The 24,033-nt window shown below is 41.9% G+C and overlaps 2 protein-coding genes across 2 annotated transcripts in view; both read left to right on the top strand.

The window, feature by feature from the left end:
- Positions 1–984, top strand: part of LOC311296606 (arf-GAP with coiled-coil, ANK repeat and PH domain-containing protein 2) — a 19,217-nt gene extending 18,233 nt beyond the window's left edge. The window contains exon 22 of the mRNA XM_084418445.1: positions 320–984. Coding sequence (XP_084274571.1) covers positions 320–441 — 122 coding nt within the window. The 3' untranslated portion in view covers positions 442–984. The remainder of the gene's footprint in view (positions 1–319) is intronic.
- A 2,181-nt stretch (positions 985–3,165) lies between these two features.
- Positions 3,166–24,029, top strand: iws1 (interacts with SUPT6H, CTD assembly factor 1). Its single transcript, XM_084420183.1, has 15 exons — positions 3,166–3,518; positions 11,987–12,054; positions 12,141–12,783; positions 13,424–13,474; positions 13,557–13,764; positions 14,234–14,291; positions 14,510–14,625; positions 14,867–15,017; positions 15,888–15,970; positions 16,140–16,269; positions 17,422–17,539; positions 17,728–17,839; positions 21,145–21,201; positions 21,314–21,425; positions 23,676–24,029. Exons 1-15 carry the CDS (start codon positions 3,491–3,493, stop codon positions 23,799–23,801), a joined length of 2,061 nt encoding a protein of 686 aa, XP_084276309.1. The 5' UTR covers positions 3,166–3,490; the 3' UTR covers positions 23,802–24,029.
- Positions 24,030–24,033: the final 4 nt, after the last annotated feature.

Here is a 24,033-nt window from a genome sequence, read left to right as displayed (position 1 = left end):
AGAGTGATTTCTGAAGGATCATGTGACACTGAAGACTGGAGTAATGATGCTGAAAATTCAGCTTTGATCACAGGAATAAATTACACTTATTTTAAATTGTAATAATATTGCACAATTTTTACTGTATTTTTGGTCAAATAAATGCAGTCCTGATGAGCAGAAGAGACTCTTTTCAAGAAATCCTAGTTATTCCCGAACTTTTGACTGTTACTTTATGTCAAGAAGAAACATTTCACAAAAAAACACTATGTTAAGTTCAGTTTGTAGTGAAACTTTGCCAACAGCAACAAATAAAAACTCTTCTCTGGCGTTTCCTCAGGAGACGACGAAACATTCCAGGATATTTTCCGTGATTTCAGTAACATGGCGTCACACGACCCGGAGAAGCTCTCGCGCCGTCAGTTCGTGCGAAGCTGTGAGGACGAAGAGGAGAAGAGCTAGAGCGGGTCATAGGTCACGTGAGGTCAGAGGTCACGCTGATGCACTATGGGACAAGGGAACAAAACGCAAAAGAGGGAGCTCTTAATGTGACTCTGAGTGTGTGTGTGTGACTGTTTTAATGAGTGTGTTTCTGTGTGAAGTGATCCGGTCCGACTCATTTCATCCACACATATGAACTGACTGCGTTTTAGCCTGTGCTCTGTTGGTTTTACTGAACTGTTTTATATTGTGCTGCAGTAACATACGGAGGTTGTACTACACTGAACCTGCAGTAAATACAGTGGTTATTTAGCAGAAGTCAACATGAAACCAAAAGTGACCTTACTTCCCCCTCTGGGTCTCTTCGGGCTGAAAAATACAGAAAAATTATGTTTTGAATTATTATTTTTTGGGGTTTTGCTTCATCAGATTTGGATGACACTTGGTGACTTTGGTCGCATTAGCTATGTGAACACACACACAAAATAATGGACATGATTCGGATGTATTAAAGGGTCCTAAAAAAAAAAAGTCACACATTTCTCTTTCACGGTCAAAAATGACCGACATTGGAAATGAACGGGAAATACAATAAAAAAAATAGGAAAACTCAGAGAATCTTTTGGTGGTACAAACTACAGATCAGCCACTGTGCAGAAACAGAGTGCACAACAGTGAAGAATTATCACTATCCGGTCCTTATTTTAGTAGATTTATCAAATACTGAGTAACAAAAATGCTTTCCATCTAACAAAATGTTAATGTTTGATTGTAATCATAATGCAAAACCTGATATTTATCTAAAAGAAATATCTAAGCCTTGACAAAAGTTAGTCTTTGTGAATATATAAATGCAAAACCTAATAAAAGTAAGAAATTATGTCTAAAAAAACAACAGGAATCCAAAAGCCTCTTTATACTGTATATTTATATAGAAAGGATTTCTGTATATTACTTTTAAAAACTATTCTCACTTAAAAAAAATAATTAAAAGGATTTCTATTTTCCTTTTCCTTTTAATGTGAAATATTGCATTTATTGACAAAATTTGTAACAACAAAAATGAATTCTAATGGACAAAATAGCGCATAATTTTTTTTTTATAAATATTGCAGTGTCATAAAATCCCCTCAAAATTCTAAATAATAATAATTAAAAAAAAGATTGAACAAAAATATATAACATTGATTTTCCTAGAAAAAAAAAGTTGCATTGGAGGTTCAGTCACTTCTGACCGAGAGGGAGCCAGATGTGACCCCGAACAGAAGAGGACCGGAGGGTTAGCGCATGTTCCTGGAGGATTCATCAGTGAACGCTAGTCACACTTCGGACAACTTTAATAACTCGCACATCACACACAACATCTTTCACTTCGGCTCACATCTCTAATGCTCTATATATCATAATCTCCGGTTCTCGTCATCCAAACAATCAAACCACGTCCCGGATTTATCTGGCAACACTTCCATTGGTTAACTACGTTAGTTAACGTGTACTGTAACTCATAAAGCATTTATTGATCTTAGTTCATGTTCATTTCAACATTATTTAAATCAATCTGTTAATAATATTGGTAACGCTTTACAATAAGGTTTCATTTGTAATGCATTAACTAACATGAGCAATGCATCTGTTACAGTATTTATGCATCTTTGATAACATTAGTTAATAAGAACAGCTATTCATTGTTTGCTCATGTTAAATCACAGTGCAATAGCAAATGTTAACCAATAAAACTATAAGTAAATGTTGAAAGTAACATTAACTGAGATTAATAAACACTACAGCGTTGTTAGTTAATAACTTCACCTTATTGTAAAGTGTAAGACCTTATTTTGTCTTGAGTATCCAGTAATGTGTTTCATGTTGACTGTAAATGCACACTGAATAAATATAAGTACATAAACAGTTATAACAATTAATATGTGATACACAATATATTAATATCAATGTTGATGTCTTAAAAGGTTGTGTCTTATTCTATCTAATAAACAAGCTATTTAACTATTGAAATGTTCTGTCTGTTTATGATGACACAGACATAAAAATGTTTTTTTTAAGAACACAACAGAAAACACCTCCGCTTCCACTTATGGAATAAGCTTTAGATATTGAAAATATCTGCAAAATATATGTTTGTCTCTGCATTTTTGCATTATTTTGATGTTACAGTACAAAATAGTAAAAAGCTGTATATTTCAGAGAAAATATTTCACATTGAGGAAAACATTTATAAGATGTTGAAATTAAAGTTTAACATCCATAATAAAAAGACTGAAACAACTTATTATATCTTTATATTACTTATCTATAAAATATTTTCCCAAAACAAAAAAAAACATCAGACTTGAATTTTTTTTAAGCTTTTTTGTTTTGTTTTGTTAATATATTTAATTCATTTATTTATATACTACATCAATTCATTTCATATTGACAACAAGCACACTGAACAAATACAAATAACTATATTAAATTTAAATATATATATATATATGTAAACAATCGCGAGTCTCAAAAGACATGAAATGTTTGTTTTTTTTTAAATCAGAAGTTGGCAAATTACACCAAATACTAACAATCACTATTAAATAGTTTAGCTATTCTATAAGAAATAAAAAAAAATAAAAAACACTATATGAAATGGAAATATATTTGATTTGTAATTAGAATATTGGAAAAAACGCGCGCTTGCTATGCCCCGCCCCTGAAATGATGACGCTGTGGCTGACGTAATTTCAAAGCGCCGGCGCGCACACACGCATGCGTTCATTGGGCGGGGACACCACCATTTTAGAGGAAGAATGGAAAACACGTACAGTTATTGACCATCAGTAATACATCGGTAGTATCATTAATAAGAGCCCATGTTAAAGACTCGGACAGATAGAAGATTTCCGCGGGTCAACAGAAGTTCCGGGTTCTGATACTGCGGTACCGGCGCGGATCTGACATCACTTCAGACTCTGTTCTGGGTGTATTATTGTTGTTCGCCTGTGTGTGTGTGTGTGTGAGAGTGAGTGAGTGTGTGTTCAATCGAAACTGAAGCAGCGCGGTTCCGTCCAGAGTCCAGATGGATGGAGACGAGGAGGTCCGCTCAGGTACAACTCAACCACAACACACTCTTGATTCCAGACAATTACGAAACACTAACATGGTAATACCATGCTAACACCATGGTATTCTTAGCATAGCATGGTGTTTGAGTATAGTACACAAGCATTACCATATAATTCATCAAAGTACCATGGTATTTTAATGTTTTTTGGACATGTACCACGGTAGAACCATGGTATTCTTAGTACATCATGGTGTTTGAGTATAGTACACAATCATTACCATATAATTCATCAAAGTACCATGATATTTTCATGGTTTTTGGACATGTACCACAGTAATGCCATGCATTTGTACATAACATCATGGTATTCCTAGTAGGCTATATCATGGTGTTTGAGTATAGGATACATGCATTACTTTATAATTCATCAAAGTACAGTATTATTTTCATGTTTTCTTGGACAAGTACCATGTTAACACCGTGGTATTTTTATGAAGTACCTTGATGTACTGTGTAAATACCATGGTGTATGAATATAATAAACATGCATTACAATGTCTTTGTACGAGCACCACGGTATTCTTTGATTACCTTAGAATAACAGTGTGTTTGTGTACGTACTACAATCTGAATCTATAACATCTTACTGGTGATATTACTCAAGTGGCTTACTCTGATTTTATTAGTAGTAGTGTGTATATAGTCCTAATCATATCGTTAGTATATGGTGTATATTATCTGATCATACTGTAAATCCTAAAACAGCAGATTTTCAATTCTTTTTAGATGCCACAAGATTCATCTGTGATTATATATCATGTGAATAGGAAGTATTATGAGCAACACTTGAGACGGCTCAGTGTTTCACTGCTGAACGCAGTCAGATATTAGTGTCGCTGTCACGTGATGATGGATCTGGTGAAGAAGCTGTTAGCGGTCAAAATATTGATTTTGCAAATGATAGTTTTTTGAGATGGTGATTGAGTATGAGCCAGATGCTGAATGTACTGAGGAAATGACAAAGCAAAGTGATGATGGTGTAATACATCTGCTCAGACTGAACCCTTCCTAAATACCCTTTATTTTATTCTTCTGCGATTGTTTCTCTAATATCAGGAGAGTTTTATATTATCGCGACAGGTAGAGATCCATCCGTGTTAGATATAGATCCGGGTCGTTAAAGGCCAGAATATGTAATAATGATTGGCGAAACATTCATACATTTAAGGGTTATTAAAAAAAAAATTAAACAGATGAATAAATTTTTTGTTGAATCCATAATCCAGCGATTATGAAAACGTGATAATCAAGATAAAATGGTCATTCATGCCGCTTCTTTCCTTTAAAGCGGTGTGCTTTCGCCCTCTCATTAAAAGCCTAAACTTAACGTTTAAATCATGTAACGTGACTTTTGTAAAGTGCAGTCGACTGCGGGACATGCTTTATTTTAAAAATGAGTTATTAAAAGCGCATTAACTGCGAGAGAGAGTGATTTCCACACGTGTTCTGTGGGACGGAGCCAAACATGGGCGAGCGAAGTGTACTTGGAGTTTCAGCCGCACCTTAACACTCAAATATACACACAAATATGGGGTGGAACGGTGCACAGACATCACGGTTCGGTTCAGACCTCGGTTCAGACATCACGGTTCGGTTCAGACATCACGGTTCGGTTCAGACATCACGGTTCGGTTCAGACATCACGGTTCGGTTCAGACATCACGGTTCGGTTCAGACATCACGGTTCAGACATCACGGTTCAGACATCACGGTTCGGTTCAGACATCACGGTTCGGTTCAGACATCACGGTTCAGACATCACGGTTCGGTTCAGACATCACGGTTCGGTTCAGACATCACGGTTCAGACATCACGGTTCGGTTCAGACATCACGGTTCGGTTCAGACATCACGGTTCGGTTCAGACATCACGGTTCGGTTCAGACATCACGGTTCAGACATCACGGTTCGGTTCAGACATCACGGTTCGGTTCAGACATCACGGTTCGGTTCAGACATCACGGTTCGGTTCAGACATCACGGTTCGGTTCAGACATCACGGTTCAGACATCACGGTTCGGTTCAGACATCACGGTTCGGTTCAGACATCACGGTTCGGTTCAGACATCACGGTTCGGTTCAGACATCACGGTTCAGACATCACGGTTCAGACATCACGGTTCGGTTCAGACATCACGGTTCGGTTCAGACATCACGGTTCGGTTCAGACATCACGGTTCAGACATCACGGTTCGGTTCAGACATCACGGTTCAGACATCACGGTTCAGACATCACGGTTCGGTTCAGACATCACGGTTCAGACATCACGGTTCAGACATCACGGTTCAGACATCACGGTTCGGTTCAGACATCACGGTTCGGTTCAGACATCACGGTTCAGACATCACGGTTCAGACATCACGGTTCGGTTCAGACATCACGGTTCAGACATCACGGTTCGGTTCAGACATCACGGTTCAGACATCACGGTTCGGTTCAGACATCACGGTTCAGACATCACGGTTCGGTTCAGACATCACGGTTCAGACATCACGGTTCGGTTCAGACATCACGGTTCGGTTCAGACATCACGGTTCAGACATCACGGTTCGGTTCAGACATCACGGTTCAGACATCACGGTTCGGTTCAGACATCACGGTTCAGACATCACGGTTCGGTTCAGACATCACGGTTCGGTTCAGACATCACGGTTCGGTTCAGACATCACGGTTCGGTTCAGACATCACGGTTCGGTTCAGACATCACGGTTCGGTTCAGACATCACGGTTCGGTTCAGACATCACGGTTCGGTTCAGACATCACGGTTCGGTTCAGACATCACGGTTCGGTTCAGACATCACGGTTCGGTTCAGACATCACGGTTCGGTTCAGACATCACGGTTCGGTTCAGACATCACGGTTCGGTTCAGACATCACGGTTCGGTTCAGACATCACGGTTCGGTTCAGACATCACGGTTCGGTTCAGACATCACGGTTCGGTTCAGACATCACGGTTCGGTTCAGACATCACGGTTCGGTTCAGACATCACGGTTCGGTTCAGACATCACGGTTCGGTTCAGACATCACGGTTCGGTTCAGACATCACGGTTCGGTTCAGACATCACGGTTCGGTTCAGACATCACGGTTCGGTTCAGACATCACGGTTCGGTTCAGACATCACGGTTCGGTTCAGACATCACGGTTCAGACATCACGGTTCAGACATCACGGTTCGGTTCAGACATCACGGTTCGGTTCAGACATCACGGTTCAGACATCACGGTTCGGTTCAGACATCACGGTTCGGTTCAGACATCACGGTTCGGTTCAGACATCACGGTTCGGTTCAGACATCACGGTTCGGTTCAGACATCACGGTTCAGACATCACGGTTCAGACATCACGGTTCGGTTCAGACATCACGGTTCGGTTCAGACATCACGGTTCAGACATCACGGTTCGGTTCAGACATCACGGTTCAGACATCACGGTTCAGACATCACGGTTCAGACATCACGGTTCGGTTCAGACATCACGGTTCAGACATCACGGTTCAGACATCACGGTTCAGACATCACGGTTCGGTTCAGACATCACGGTTCGGTTCAGACATCACGGTTCAGACATCACGGTTCGGTTCAGACATCACGGTTCAGACATCACGGTTCAGACATCACGGTTCAGACATCACGGTTCGGTTCAGACATCACGGTTCAGACATCACGGTTCAGACATCACGGTTCAGACATCACGGTTCAGACATCACGGTTCGGTTCAGACATCACGGTTCGGTTCAGACATCACGGTTCAGACATCACGGTTCAGACATCACGGTTCGGTTCAGACATCACGGTTCGGTTCAGACATCACGGTTCAGACATCACGGTTCGGTTCAGACATCACGGTTCAGACATCACGGTTCGGTTCAGACATCACGGTTCAGACATCACGGTTCGGTTCAGACATCACGGTTCAGACATCACGGTTCAGACATCACGGTTCGGTTCAGACATCACGGTTCAGACATCACGGTTCAGACATCACGGTTCGGTTCAGACATCACGGTTCAGACATCACGGTTCGGTTCAGACATCACGGTTCAGACATCACGGTTCGGTTCAGACATCACGGTTCGGTTCAGACATCACGGTTCAGACATCACGGTTCGGTTCAGACATCACGGTTCAGACATCACGGTTCGGTTCAGACATCACGGTTCAGACATCACGGTTCGGTTCAGACATCACGGTTCGGTTCAGACATCACGGTTCGGTTCAGACATCACGGTTCGGTTCAGACATCACGGTTCGGTTCAGACATCACGGTTCGGTTCAGACATCACGGTTCGGTTCAGACATCACGGTTCGGTTCAGACATCACGGTTCGGTTCAGACATCACGGTTCGGTTCAGACATCACGGTTCGGTTCAGACATCACGGTTCGGTTCAGACATCACGGTTCGGTTCAGACATCACGGTTCGGTTCAGACATCACGGTTCGGTTCAGACATCACGGTTCGGTTCAGACATCACGGTTCGGTTCAGACATCACGGTTCGGTTCAGACATCACGGTTCGGTTCAGACATCACGGTTCGGTTCAGACATCACGGTTCGGTTCAGACATCACGGTTCGGTTCAGACATCACGGTTCGGTTCAGACATCACGGTTCGGTTCAGACATCACGGTTCGGTTCAGACATCACGGTTCGGTTCAGACATCACGGTTCGGTTCAGACATCACGGTTCGGTTCAGACATCACGGTTCGGTTCAGACATCACGGTTCGGTTCAGACATCACGGTTCGGTTCAGACATCACGGTTCGGTTCAGACATCACGGTTCAGACATCACGGTTCAGACATCACGGTTCGGTTCAGACATCACGGTTCAGACATCACGGTTCGGTTCAGACATCACGGTTCGGTTCAGACATCACGGTTCGGTTCAGACATCACGGTTCGGTTCAGACATCACGGTTCGGTTCAGACATCACGGTTCAGACATCACGGTTCAGACATCACGGTTCGGTTCAGACATCACGGTTCGGTTCAGACATCACGGTTCAGACATCACGGTTCGGTTCAGACATCACGGTTCAGACATCACGGTTCAGACATCACGGTTCGGTTCAGACATCACGGTTCAGACATCACGGTTCAGACATCACGGTTCGGTTCAGACATCACGGTTCGGTTCAGACATCACGGTTCAGACATCACGGTTCAGACATCACGGTTCAGACATCACGGTTCGGTTCAGACATCACGGTTCGGTTCAGACATCACGGTTCAGACATCACGGTTCGGTTCAGACATCACGGTTCAGACATCACGGTTCGGTTCAGACATCACGGTTCAGACATCACGGTTCGGTTCAGACATCACGGTTCGGTTCAGACATCACGGTTCGGTTCAGACATCACGGTTCGGTTCAGACATCACGGTTCGGTTCAGACATCACGGTTCAGACATCACGGTTCAGACATCACGGTTCGGTTCAGACATCACGGTTCGGTTCAGACATCACGGTTCAGACATCACGGTTCGGTTCAGACATCACGGTTCAGACATCACGGTTCAGACATCACGGTTCGGTTCAGACATCACGGTTCAGACATCACGGTTCAGACATCACGGTTCGGTTCAGACATCACGGTTCGGTTCAGACATCACGGTTCAGACATCACGGTTCAGACATCACGGTTCAGACATCACGGTTCGGTTCAGACATCACGGTTCGGTTCAGACATCACGGTTCAGACATCACGGTTCGGTTCAGACATCACGGTTCAGACATCACGGTTCGGTTCAGACATCACGGTTCAGACATCACGGTTCGGTTCAGACATCACGGTTCAGACATCACGGTTCGGTTCAGACATCACGGTTCAGACATCACGGTTCAGACATCACGGTTCAGACATCACGGTTCAGACATCACGGTTCAGACATCACGGTTCAGACATCACGGTTCAGACATCACGGTTCAGACATCACGGTTCAGACATCACGGTTCGGTTCAGACATCACGGTTCAGACATCACGGTTCGGTTCAGACATCACGGTTCAGACATCACGGTTCGGTTCAGACATCACGGTTCAGACATCACGGTTCGGTTCAGACATCACGGTTCAGACATCACGGTTCAGACATCACGGTTCGGTTCAGACATCACGGTTCGGTTCAGACATCACGGTTCGGTTCAGACATCACGGTTCGGTTCAGACATCACGGTTCGGTTCAGACATCACGGTTCGGTTCAGACATCACGGTTCGGTTCAGACATCACGGTTCGGTTCAGACATCACGGTTCGGTTCAGACATCACGGTTCGGTTCAGACATCACGGTTCGGTTCAGACATCACGGTTCGGTTCAGACATCACGGTTCGGTTCAGACATCACGGTTCGGTTCAGACATCACGGTTCGGTTCAGACATCACGGTTCGGTTCAGACATCACGGTTCAGACATCACGGTTCAGACATCACGGTTCGGTTCAGACATCACGGTTCAGACATCACGGTTCGGTTCAGACATCACGGTTCAGACATCACGGTTCGGTTCAGACATCACGGTTCGGTTCAGACATCACGGTTCGGTTCAGACATCACGGTTCGGTTCAGACATCACGGTTCGGTTCAGACATCACGGTTCGGTTCAGACATCACGGTTCGGTTCAGACATCACGGTTCGGTTCAGACATCACGGTTCGGTTCAGACATCACGGTTCGGTTCAGACATCACGGTTCGGTTCAGACATCACGGTTCGGTTCAGACATCACGGTTCGGTTCAGACATCACGGTTCGGTTCAGACATCACGGTTCGGTTCAGACATCACGGTTCGGTTCAGACATCACGGTTCGGTTCAGACATCACGGTTCGGTTCAGACATCACGGTTCAGACATCACGGTTCAGACATCACGGTTCGGTTCAGACATCACGGTTCAGACATCACGGTTCGGTTCAGACATCACGGTTCAGACATCACGGTTCGGTTCAGACATCACGGTTCAGACATCACGGTTCGGTTCAGACATCACGGTTCAGACATCACGGTTCGGTTCAGACATCACGGTTCAGACATCACGGTTCGGTTCAGACATCACGGTTCAGACATCACGGTTCGGTTCAGACATCACGGTTCGGTTCAGACATCACGGTTCGGTTCAGACATCACGGTTCGGTTCAGACATCACGGTTCGGTTCAGACATCACGGTTCGGTTCAGACATCACGGTTCGGTTCAGACATCACGGTTCGGTTCAGACATCACGGTTCGGTTCAGACATCACGGTTCGGTACGAGTTCGGTACAATGGAGGGAAAAGCAAAACAGAAGTGCAGAAGGCTTGTGCGTGTCTCAGGCTGGACCACCAAAGGGAAATAAATGACTTAAGCTTTGTATTTTTTAAATAAGTTTTATTAATAGAGTAAAGGCATAGAACCAGTTTATTTGTAGTGCACTGACAATAGTTTTACATAATTAGTTTATTCATTAAATTAATAAAAAGACAAAAAGACCTTGAGATATGTTTGGTAATTGTACCTGAAAATTTTAATTAACAGTAACTTAAACACTTTTGCAGTTTGAATGATGTCCTGTATAAACAAAATGACGGAGTATGTTTTTATGTTTCCACTGTTCGATCGCGCCCGCGCCACACACACACACAAATATAAGTAAACACATTGCGACTTTTCGATTGCGCCCTCTCTCTCTCTCTCTCTCTCTCTCTCTCTCTCTCTCTCTCTCTCTCTCTCTCTCTCTCTCTCTCTCTCTCTCTCTCTCTCTCTCTCTCTCTCTCTCTCTCTCTCTCTCTCTCTCTCTGTAGGCGGAGCTACAGATTAGGTGTCCCTAAAGAACCCGCGTATCTAACAGTAGTTCCGCATTACATTAATTAATTTACACGCGAGTTTTATTTATTTTTATACCGTGTATTATCCGTGTACATTTATGCACCGAACCGTGACGCCCGTACCGTTTCGGTTCAATACGAATACATGTACCGTTCCACCCCTAATACAAATATGTCAAAACGTCCATATTTGCGAGTATTTACATAAAGACAGTCTGTTATGTCTTCAGTGAATAAACAGTTGTGAAAGGAATTGGATGTGTATCATTATATTAGATCCGTGCATTCAATGCAAACCGGCTGCTGTCTGTCATTAATGTTAAACTGAAGAGAAAATCACTCACTGCTCTCGACTGAATAACTTTAGTAGCTTTAATAAGTGATAAAACAGTGAAGACTATGCAGTGTTTTAACGTTTAACTCTGGGCTTAATGACTATTTTGTCAACTGATTGTTTAATGCAATACTGTGTTTTAAGTTGAATAGATCAGTTCATAGGCTTGTTTTTAGTCTGGATATTCTCCATAGTACGTAGATCACAACTCAGATCAGGATTGTTTGTTATAAGATTGTGACATGAACTTTTGGGAAGATCGCCCACAGCCTGAGCTGGAAGCTTGAACTGAGACTGTGAATGTGTGTTTGCTCAGATGATGGCAGCGCTACTCCCGTTCAGGACGAGCAGGAAGACGCGAGACCCGGATCACGACAGTCTGACGTGAGTTTGGATCTGATGTTTGGGCTTTTTGCGCTTGATTCCAGGTGTGTTCATGTTACAGACGTTATTTTCTGATTGTCGCGCAGGACGATGGCAGTGATAACGAGGACGCCGCACACGACAGGAAGTCTGAGAACGCAGACAGTAGTTCGGATCACGAGGCCCGTGGAAGAGGAGCGGCAGACGGGAGCGATTCAGAGCCCGAGCCGCCCCGTCCTGCAGACAGCGATGAGGAAGAGGAGGGCAGATCCCCTGTGAAGCGAAGAGCGAGCACCTCTGAGAACGACGAGGAAGAGGAGGAGGGGAAGACGCACTCCGTCCGGGAGGAACCCGAGAAGAGAAACAGCCCGAAATCAGATGCGGCCAGCGATTCAGACGAGGACAAACCCAAACAGAAAACTCAGAGAGACTCTGATGCTGAGGAAGAGGAGGAGGAGGAGGGAGGGAGGAAGGAGACGGGGAAGTGGAAAGCTGTGATGAACTCAGACAGTGAGGAAGAGGAGGAGCGGCCGAAGGAGGCGGCGGGAAGTGATGAGGATGAAGGGCCCAAACGACGGGCTCTGGCCAGTGACGATGAAGATGAAGGGCCCAAACGACGAGCCCTGGCTAGTGATGATGATGATGAAGGGCCCAAACGACGAGCCCTGGCTAGTGATGATGAAGATGAAGGGCCCAAACGACGAGCCCTGGCTAGTGATGATGATGATGATGAAGAAGAGGAGAAGCCTGGTATGTTTGTTTACTATTTATAAACAACTTGTTTCATTATCATTTTTGATACGTATTATATATAAAATCAGACTATAGTAACATAAGTATAATAATAGAATAATATATATATATGTATATGTAATTTATTTATCAGACTATTATAATATTATTTTTTATAATACATTATAATCAGATTTATATATATTATTTACATGTGTATATACTGTTTATTATGATAATTTTTTTTATATTATTGCATTTATAATGTTATTATATTTCGACTATTGTAATAAAAATGATATATTTTATAATTATATTGATTATAATCTTAAATAAAATATATTTATAATGCTAATATAATCAAATTTATTATTATATACTGATTATATATGTATATTATGATTATACTCTTAAATATAAAATTATATTTGTAATTCTAATATAATCAAATTATTATAATAATTATAATATTCATTGTTTTATTATCGATTATTACATATGATAAATACATAATTATTTATACAATTAGTAATATCATTTACAATTTTAATGTTATTGTTTACAATATATTATTATAGTCTAATCACTATAATTACTATTTTATTATAATAAATTCATAATCTATCAGTGATCACGTTTTTTGTAAATTGTCTTCCAGTGAAGAGGAAGAAGGCCGTTCTGTCAGACAGTGAGGAAGATGAAGAGAAAGGTACTGTCTGTCATTAACACTCACTGTATGATGTCACCTGCTGATGATGATGATGATGATGATGATGGTTGTGACTCTGTAGAGGTGAAGAAGAGCAGGCTGGTGTCTGATGATGAAGACTCTGGCAGTGATGAAGGCTTTGGAGGTCCTGATAAGAGTTTAGCAGCTAAACTGAAGGAGCTGGGCTCAGACAGTGAGGATGAGGAGGATGCGATGAAGGCGGAAGGAGGGAAGAAGGACGAGAAGGCTCTGTTCGGCAGCGACAGCGAGTCCGGCGACGATGAGGAAGAGTTAGTGCTCCTAACACTCTTTGTTTGTGAGAGTGAGTGAGTGAGTGAGTGAGCGTGTGAGAGAGAGAGTGAGAGAGTGAGTGAGTGAGCGTGTGAGTGAGAGAGTGAGTGAGTGAGCGTGTGAGAGAGAGTGAGCGTGTGAGTGAGTGAGTGAGCGTGTGAGAGAGAGTGAGTGAGCGTGTGAGAGAGTGAGTGAGCGTGTGAGAGAGAGTGAGTGAGCGTGAGTGAGCGTGTGAGTGAGTGAGTGAGCGTGAGTGAGCGTGAGTGTGAGTGAGCGTGAGTGAGCGTGAGTGAGCGTGAGTGAGCGTGAGTGAGCGTGAGTGAGCGTGAGTGAGCGTGAGTGAGCGTGAGTGAGCGTGAGAGTGAGCGTGAGAGTGAGCGCGTGAGTGAGTGAGTGAGCGTGAGTGAGTGAGCGTGAGTGAGTGAGCGAGTGAGAGTGTGTGAGTAACCGTCTCTTTCTGTCCCTCAGGAAAATGATCGCAGATATCTTCGGAGAGTCCGGCGATGAAGAAGAGGAAGAGTTTACAGTGAGTAAAGTTACTCGCTTTACCTTTAATTACCTCAGAGTCGCATATGAATAATAATTATTTTAAGTCACATTATTTCTATAGCGCTGTGTATTAGTATAGTTACAGTTCACGATGATATAAGCAGTCCAGCAGTTGAGGTTTGCTGTATAGTATATGTGACTGTACTGTGTGTATGTATTGGGAATGATTAATTCGTCGTGTGTGTGTGTGTTCAGGGCTTTAATCAGGATGAGCTGGAGGGCGAGCGGACGCAGACTCAGGTCTCGGGACAGCAGGAAATGGACAACGACTCAGATTCAGATGATGATGATGTGGACAGAAGCGGGAAAGAGTGAGTGATTCCCTCCATCCGTTAATGTACAGTAGTCAACGTTTGAAGTGGATCAGACAAGAATTGACAAGAACGGGTATTGTTCAAAATTCATGTATAACTGTAATGAAAGCTTTTGATCCACTTCACATGTTGACTACGGTTGTAACAGCAAACAGGAAGTGAAATAAGAATGAAAGCGTTATAAGAATGTGTTTTTGCACATGTAGGAGATGTAATTGTGTGTGTGTGTGTGTTTCAGCATGTCCCACATGTCAGACTTTGACATCATGTTGGCCCGTAAGAAAGCTCAGAGCGGCAAACGCAGACGGAATCGAGACGGAGGAACGTTCATCAGTGATGCAGACGACGTCGTGAGCGCAATGATCACCAAAATGACTGAAGCTGCAGAGGTGTGTGTGTGTGTGTTTCGGGGGAATTAATAACTTAAAGGATTCGTTCACTTCAGAATTAAACTTTCCTGATAGTTTACTCTCCGCCTCGTCATCCAAGATGTTCATGTCTTTCTTTCTTCAGTCGAACAGAAATGAAGGTTTTTGAGGAAAGCGCTCCAGGATGTTTCTCCATATAGTGACTTCAATGGGGTCCAACGGGTCGAAGGTCCAGATGTGAGTTTCAGTGCAGCTTCAAAGTCTCGACACGATCCAGCCGAGGAAGAAGAGTCTCATCTAGACTAACCAGCGGACATTTTATATAAAAACAACAACATTTATAGACTTTTTAACCACAAATGCTCGTCTTGCACTAGCTGTGACGCGCCACACATTACGTAATCATGTTGAAAGGTCAAGCGTGACATAGGCGTAAGAACCGACCCAGTGTGTACAAAGTGAGCATTTGTGGTTAAAAAGTATATAAATGTTTATTTTGATATAAAATGTCCGCTGGTTAGTCTAGATGAGACTCTTATTCCTCGGCTGGATTGTGTCGAGACTTTGAAGCTGCACTGAAACTCACATCTGGACCTTCGACCCGTTGGACCCCATTGAAGTCACTATATGGAGAAACATCCTGGAGTGCTTTCCTCAAAAACCTTCATTTCTGTTCGACTGAAGAAAGACAGACATGAACATCTTGGATGACGAGGCGGAGAGTAAACTATCAGGACATTTTAATTCTGAAGTGAGCGAATCCTTTAATGTCGAGAGAGTATCATCAATACTGTTGATTTATCATAGAAAATGATCATAACTCGTCCCTCAGTGGGACAGGAAACGTGTTTACAGTACCCCACTGACTGTGTGTGTGTGTGTGTGTTTCAGGAGGACCGGACTCTAAACAGTTCAAAGAAACCAGCTCTGAAGAAGCTCATGCTGCTCCCCACAGTAGTGATGCATTTAAAGAAGTGAGTGTTTCGTCGTCTAGTTGAAGGATCAGCATGTGTGTGTGTGTTAGCTGTACTTTCAGGGCAAAAGCAAACTCTGTTTCGAGTCTGTAGTCTTTATGATATTAGAATACGGTAGAAGTGTGATTTAAATGTGTGTGTGTGTGTGTGTGTGTGTGTGTGCGTGCAGGCAGGACCTGAAGGAGACATTCATAGACAGCGGTGTGATGGCTGCCATAAAGGAGTGGATCAGTCCTCTCCCGGATCGGAGTCTCCCAGCACTCAAGATCCGAGAGGAACTCCTCAAGATCCTGCAAGAAGTGAGTCTGCCACATCAGTTTAAACACAGTGACACAACTACTCTTAAAGATGCAGCATCTATCCTGTACATACGTGACATCGTTGTATTACACCCCATGATGAATGTATGTGTAAATAAAATAAGTAAATGCATGCAATGTTTTTAGAGGATATATAGGACTGTCAATCGATTAAAAATTTCTCATCTAATTAATTACATGATGTGGTGATTAATTAATCTGATTAATCGCAAATTAATCTAATCAAATTTGGCTGAGAAATTAACCATAAAAGATCATTTAAAGTCATTATTGGGTTAAATGAGAAAAAGCATTAAATAGGCGTTACAAAAAGTAGCTTTAGAAAAAAAAAAGTTTTATTTGATTCAACAGAATTTATTACACACTTTTAGGCTTTAAGGGCAGAATTTTTAATTTTGGGTGAACTATGGCTTTAAGGTTTTTTATAAATTTTTATAAAAAAATATGAAATGATACTCTAAATAAGAAATTAAAACTGCCAGTAGGTGGCGTTAAATGTCTAAATGAGTAAGTCGTTGAATCATTCACTCATGCGATTCGTTCAAACGGCTGATTCATTCAGGAATGCAGTAAATGGCTCTCTTTATGAATGAGTCGTTGAATCATTGGTTCACTCGATTGATTCGCTCAAAACGCAGATTCATTCAGAAATGAAACACCGCTGTGTTGCTCAGAGACGCACAACAGTTCTGCTCTGGCTTCATAGATAATATTGTTGGCAGAATTGAGCTAAAACAGACAATTATATTGTATCTAAAATATTAACTTCTTATTTATTGAATATTATCGCATTTGCACTCGTGCTATTCGGGACAAAAACTGCACTTGTGCGATATTGCGCTCGTTGCTCGTGTGATATTGCTTAACTATATCTTATGATATAAATATGAGACAATTTTTTTATGCATAAATAAAAAAATATATTTACATGTTAATATTTATTTATTTAAATGCTAATATGGCAATAAACTCAAATACTAATACTATTATTTATTTGACGGTGGAGTGGGGACCATATTTTTATTATTATCATCTTCCTATCTTTGTCCTGTTAAGATTGTAAAAGATCATAAAAAACACACTAGGGATCCTGAAGGCTGTGATGAATGAGATTTGTTTGTTTGTCCCCAGTTGCCCAGCGTGAGTCAGGAAACACTGAAGCTCAGTGGGATCGGCCGAGCCGTCATGTACCTCTACAAACACCCCAAAGAGTCCCGGCCCAACAAAGACCTCGCGCTCAAACTCATCAGTACGAGCTCTCTTCCACTGCAGCGTCTCTATATGTGTTGGAGTGTGTGTGTGTGTGTGTGTGTGTGTGATGGTTAGGTTTAGGATTAGTGTAAGGAGACAGAATATACAGTTTGTACAGTATAAAACCATTATGTCTATGGAGAGTCTCCACAAAGATAGTAAACGTGTGTGTGTGTGTGTGCACAGATGAGTGGTCGCGGCCCATCTTCGGCTTAACGTCGAACTATAAGGGAATGACGAGAGAAGAGAGACAGCAGAGGGACCTGGACCAGCAGATCGCCCCGCGCCGGAGACTCAGGTAACACTCGTCACTGCATCACTGGCTGCGCTTACATGCTGACACATAACCCGTTAGTAATCAGACTGACGCTCAATCGGACTGAACAGCCTTCACGTAAACGCCTTAATCGATCCGATTGAGCTCGAACCCAATGAAATTTCGGACTGTTAGCGTTCATGTAAACACTACGTTCAGATTCATCAATCAGAATGAATTCAGAATTCATAAGTTGTGTGTGTCGTCTGTCCTTCATCTGTCACTCCTTCCTCTCCCTGTGGGTGTAAGTGAGCCTCAGACGTCTGAGAGGCCGGAGGAGCCCAACGTCTTTGCCCCTGCGCTCAGGTTCAGTGTGTGTGTGTGTGTGTGTGTGTGTGTGTGTGTGTGTGAGTGAGAGTGTGAGAGAGCATGACCCTGTCTCAAGTTCAGGAATGTTTCTAATATTGATGCAGGGGTGGGGGATATAGCAAAAATATCATATCACGGTTTTCCCCTGTGCTCAGGTTTACTGTGTGTGTGTGTGTGTGTGTGTGTGTGTGTGTGTGTGTGTGAGAGCGAGCATGACCCTGTCTCAAGTTCAGGAATGTTTCTAACACTGATGTAGGGGTATGCGATATGGCAAAAACATCACGATTTATCACGATCCTTTTAAAAGATAAGAGCAAAGATACACATTACATTTACACAACTTAATGTACAAATGAAATAAACAGTGCTGTATTTTTTTTCAGTTACAGTAGGTGTATTTAACAGTAGCATTCAAGAAAGAAATTAAATGAACAAATATAGAAATAAAACACAACATAGACTTCACTGTATAAATTATATTAGTATAATATACATTAATTCTTATTAATGCTACTATTAAAGTTCTCAAAGCTGTGAGTGATTTTTCTCTTTGGGCTCTATCGTGCTCCCGGCGCAATTGACTTTATACAGCGACGCATGTTTCATTCCTATTTTGCACCCGACGCACAGCGGACTTTTCCCTCCACAGACGCACGTCGGTAAATTAAGGAATGAACTTGTGCTCCCGGGGGCGGTTCAGCGAAAAGAGGAGACGTATTCCGGCGCCAACGTTTCCTGGTGCTATTTTGCAGTTTCAGAAAACAATTCTTCCACATACCAGGAAAAACCTAGTCTAAAGTCAGTGGCGCGTCCAGATGCTATTTTAAGGGCGCATGCTTGGCCATAGTGTAGCGTGTGCACAACGCGTATACACTTTGATTCTCTCATCTACACAGACGCAGTAGTTTTCATTTTTGCAAACCATACATTATTACAAGGAAAAATATTCCACATGAGGGAAATCATTGTGGTATCCATGAAGATGTGAATAAATCTAGCTGTGTAAGTGTGTAAGGCATAAATCTAGCTTACACATTTACCCAAATTATTATACACCTGTTTAACCGAGGCTAATCTGGGTGTGTTTCTCCATCCCCAATGTCACTTCTCTGTGTTTTACGGCCCTGACGAGAACGTCGGTCTCCTCGGCTGTGAACCACTCCTGGCAAATCCGCCGTTATAATAGCAATCCGCCATGGAACAAGCACGCCTGCTCTTAAAGGGAATGTGAGATGATGCTCTGATTGGTTTATTTCACGTTACGCCCAAACCACACCTATGAGTAATGAAGCTGCTTCAGACCAACACATTTTAGATTACCGTCGGCGCAAGAGTCATTTATCCCGCCGGTATAATAGCAACAGCACCCGAGATCCGCCCACAAAGTTACTTGCGTTTCGCGTTTGATACTTGCGTTTCAGATCGTTAAAATAGGGCCCTGGGTGTTTTGTTGTTTTATTAACATTAAAGGGGTAGTTCCTCCAAAAATGATAATTGGCATCATTTACTCTCTCAAGTTGTTTTAAACCTGAATAAGTTTCTTTCTTCTGTTGAAAAGAAAAGTTATTTTGAAGAATGTGGCTAACCGAACAGTTGCTGTACCTCAGTTACTTCCAGTGTATATATTTTTTCCTAAATAGAAGTCAACAGGGACAAGAACCCACATTCTTCTAAATATCTTCTTTTGTGTTCAGCACAAGAAAGAAATGAATACAGGTTTGGAACAGCATTAGAGTGAGTAAATGATGACAGAATGTTCATTTTTGGGTGAACTATCCCTTTAAGGACAAGCGACAGCATGTTTACTATTAGGCCACTGTCCCTTTAAGACCAGCACGCATCTAGCATACACACATATGACACGCACGTGATTTTCTCTCAAATGTTTGCTTTCACTTTAGACATAACCAACTTTATGTAAACCTTGACTGTATATATTTTACATTATTAGCTCAATAAGACTCGAGAGATATCTTAGTCCAGTAACCAGGCGCTGTTTGACAGGCTTGTTGTTCCATCAGCACGCGAATCACGTTTAACCGGCAAGGCTTCAAAGCACATGCAAATAATGAACTTTTGTGAGCTGCAGTGTGTGTGTGGTTCCAGCATCGCTATCGTGACGTGCTCATGCCTGATCGTCACGCTGTCAAGAGTAGGGAATCGACACGCACGTGATTCTCGGATTAAGTGCACAGTTTAACCATCGTAGAGCAAAAATGTTTTAGGTCCTGTCACTTTAAACAGTTAAGAGATTTTAAGCCTTTCGAGTGCAAGAAGATGCGAAAGAACTCTATTCGTTACTCTCTCGCTATTTTCTCTTCCGAATTCTGTTCTCTTTCTCGTCTATTTGCGCTTGAACGGACCCATATATGCAACATTATGTCAATGTCCGTCTCAGGAAGTGTCCGTAACAGCCTCTTATGACTCGTGAACAGATGTGTATCAGTATATTGGATCTGTGCATTCGCTCTTAAAGTGACGGCAGCCTAATATTCCTGCAGTCTGTCATTAATGTTAAACGATATACAAACATATTAAATACAGAGATAAAATCGGTTCTTAATTGATTCTATTCCTTCAGATTTGTTGAATCGATTCACTCTCAGATTCTATTATTTTAGTTTGATCATATTCTACTCTATTTGATGGGACTTTGAACGTTCCGTCATCGCGTTCTGTTCTGACCTTTGACCTCTTCACTCCATTTTCATTCCCTCTCATCTTGAGCTCTTCAAACACTGAAGGCATGTGAGTCTCTGCATTTCATTGTGTGTGTGTGTGTGTGTGTGTGTGTGTGTGTGTGTGTGTGTGTGCGCTGAGGTTTTTGAATTCAGCCGAATGTGATCAAACTGGGCCGTCTGTCAGCCGAACCCAAACGCTGCACACGCATCCGACTCAAACACTGACCGCATGTTTGCCTGAGCGTATCCCATGATGCATCTGTTCTCCGTCTCAGTGTGTGTGTTTCTCCTCCACAGTTCTGGTGGACAGACTCCTCGCAGAGATCTGGAGAAGGTGCTGACGGGAGAGGAGAAGTACGGCTCTACACTTCCTTTTACTTCTCTCTTTATAATATATTATACAAATGATATAATACACGTTATTTTTTTATTATTGTTAATAAATCTTTCTCTCTCTCTCTCTCAGGGCGTTAAGGCCGGGTGACCCAGGGTTTTGTGCGAGGGCTCGTGTGCCGATGCCGTCCAATAAGGACTACGTGGTTCGGCCCAAATGGAACGTGGATGGGGACTCAAACCGAGTAAGTGGGCGGAGCACGTGTGTGGGGGGCGGGGCTTAAGTGCAGAGGAATGATTGACAGGTGTCTCTTGCTCAAATCAAGAGTGAGAGCAGTTTGCACAGGATGGAAAGACGTTTCTTTATCTGACTTGAACAAATAATGATATATATAGAGTTTGCCAATTTCAATTGCTCAAGTATCCCCCCTTTAATCTGATTGGCGGAGGAGGTTTTTTGACTGTTATGTGATTGGTAGACAAGCTTTAAGAAAGGCCTCAGCCTGATGGAGAAGCACAAACGGCGTTTTGCGGAGGAGAGGAAGCAGCGGCGCCCACAGGGTGCTGTGAAAATCAGCATTGAGGGGAACCGAATGCCCCTGTAGTTCCTGGTCCCACCTGAGGGGGCAGTAAGTGTCTGCATGGCTCTGCATGCTGCACTGGAGACAGTGTAGTGAAGGAGAGACCCGAACTAACACCAGGGGCCCTATCGTACACCCGGCGCAATGCAGCGTCAGGCGCGACGCTAGTGTGTTTCGCTAGTTTCAGCCCGACGCAGTTATCATTTTTCCCGTCGTTAATCTAGCAAAAGTGGAGTGTTTTAGACCATGCACTTAGATCGTTAAAATAGGGCCCCTTAAACCAGTCCTCAAACAGGTGCACTGTGTGATGTTTAGCAGCATCTAGTGGTGAGCGTGTGAATTGCACCCAACAGAAGTTACGGTGGCCGACAGGAAGTGATGTCGTCGTCTGAGATAGCAGAGAGTAGCCAGTTCAGCAATGAGCTTTCTTTACAAAGATAAATTCAGAAATAAGGTTTACTTAATTATTCAGTAAACCGATATGTTATTGTGAATATTATTGTGACTTGTTCATCATTGTGTCAGTGTTTTATTCGCTGATTTTAGCTTTAGCTTCTTTACACGAAGAACAACACAGTGACGAAACGTGTGTGTCCGTTCAGGGCCACTGTAGAAACGTGTGTGTAAGGAGACCCGCGGTGTGTGTAGAGAGAAATGCTCATTCTAAGGCAATAAAAACACAAGTAAGGTCTTTATACACCACTGAAAACATAGTTATGAATATGATATTGCATTTCTGTCAACAGATCCTCCTAAATATTACACAATGCACCTTTAATGAAAGTTACTGAAACTAATTCCACCATCCTTGGTTTTGGATGTTTCTTACCATAAACGGGACGAAGTAACCGTCACGAGAGCACGTGTGTGTGTGTGTGTGTGTGTGTGTGTGAAAGTAACACTAAACCTCAGCGCTTCATGTGTTCATTATCAGCTCTGGTTGATTCTCACAGGAACTGGCTTGTTTTTTATTGTAGAGGCAAATGCACATTTTTAATTGACTTGATCTTTTAGTGTTTTTAAGCCAAGCGACTTTGCTTTTAGTAATTTCCTGTTTATTGTATTTAAAATAAAATAATTGACTTTTGCTTGTAAAAGTTTCCTTTTTTAAATTTAATTATTTATAATAATGTCCTATTTTAAAAAATATAAAGTAATAGTTTCCTATTTACTTTTTTAAATAAATTTATTATAATATTATTAATTGTCTTGTATTTGCTTGTAATAGTTTTTAGTATATTTTTGTTAATTAAAAAAAAAAATTGCAATAGTGTAGGCCTACTATGTTTTTTCATTAATAAAAAAAAAAAAGATATTTGTTTTTTCCCTATTTTTTATTTGTAAAGTATTGATATTTTTAATTGTCTTTTTTACATGTAATAGTTTTTTTTTTTTTTTTTTTTTTTGTTAATTGAAAAAATATGAAGATTTTTTTTTTTTTTTGCTTGTATTTATTTTTTCATTTAAAAAATATCATTGTAATTGCCTTGTTTTTGCATGTATTAGTTTGCTATTTATGCATTATTTGTTAATTTTAAATGATCATATATTTTTAATTGTTTTCCCCCCTTGTAATAGTTTTCTGGGGTTTTTTTTAATAATTAAAAAATATATATATTTTTGTTTTTTGTAATTGTTTCCTATTAATGTATTTTTGTTAATTTTTATTGACTTGTTATCGCTTGTAGTATTCTATTTTTTTTTATTTAAAATATTCATATATTTTTAATTGCCTTGTTTTTTGCTTGTAATAGTTTCCTTTTCTATATAATTAAAAAATAATTTAGTTTTTTTGTAATCGCTTCCTATTTAGTTTTTGTTAATTTAAAAAAAGACTAAGACTTGTTTTTGCACCAGTTTTCCACCTCATACTTGTGAATGCAGTGTTCTTGACTCTTCCTCTCTGTCGCTCAGGGTCCGATGAAGAAGGGCATGTCACGAGTAGATAAACAGCTGCGCCGCTTCGCAGACATCAAGCGACTGACGAAGACGGGACACGCGGTGAAGATCAGCGTAGAGGGAAACCGCATGCCCCTCTGACCCCCACACGCTCCTCTCTCTCTTTCTGTTGTGTTTTTCTGTCAAATGTTGCCGGTTCTTCCGAGCGTCAGATTTCGTGAAGCCGCGTGTCTGTGCTGTAGCTATGCCTGAGTTTGCGTAGCTGCGCGTTTAAAATGTATTCAGAGCCCAGAGAGATGAACTGGGAACATTATGCGTTTGGTTCTGATGTATCTTTCATAATAAAGAGTTTCCATGTTCTACATTTTACTCA

This window comes from Rutilus rutilus (genome assembly GCF_951802725.1).
Source record: "Rutilus rutilus genome assembly, chromosome: 9".
Taxonomy (NCBI): Eukaryota; Metazoa; Chordata; class Actinopteri; order Cypriniformes; family Leuciscidae; genus Rutilus; species Rutilus rutilus.
Note: the sequence above shows the minus strand (reverse complement) of the source record. Positions and strands in the feature narration are given on the sequence as shown.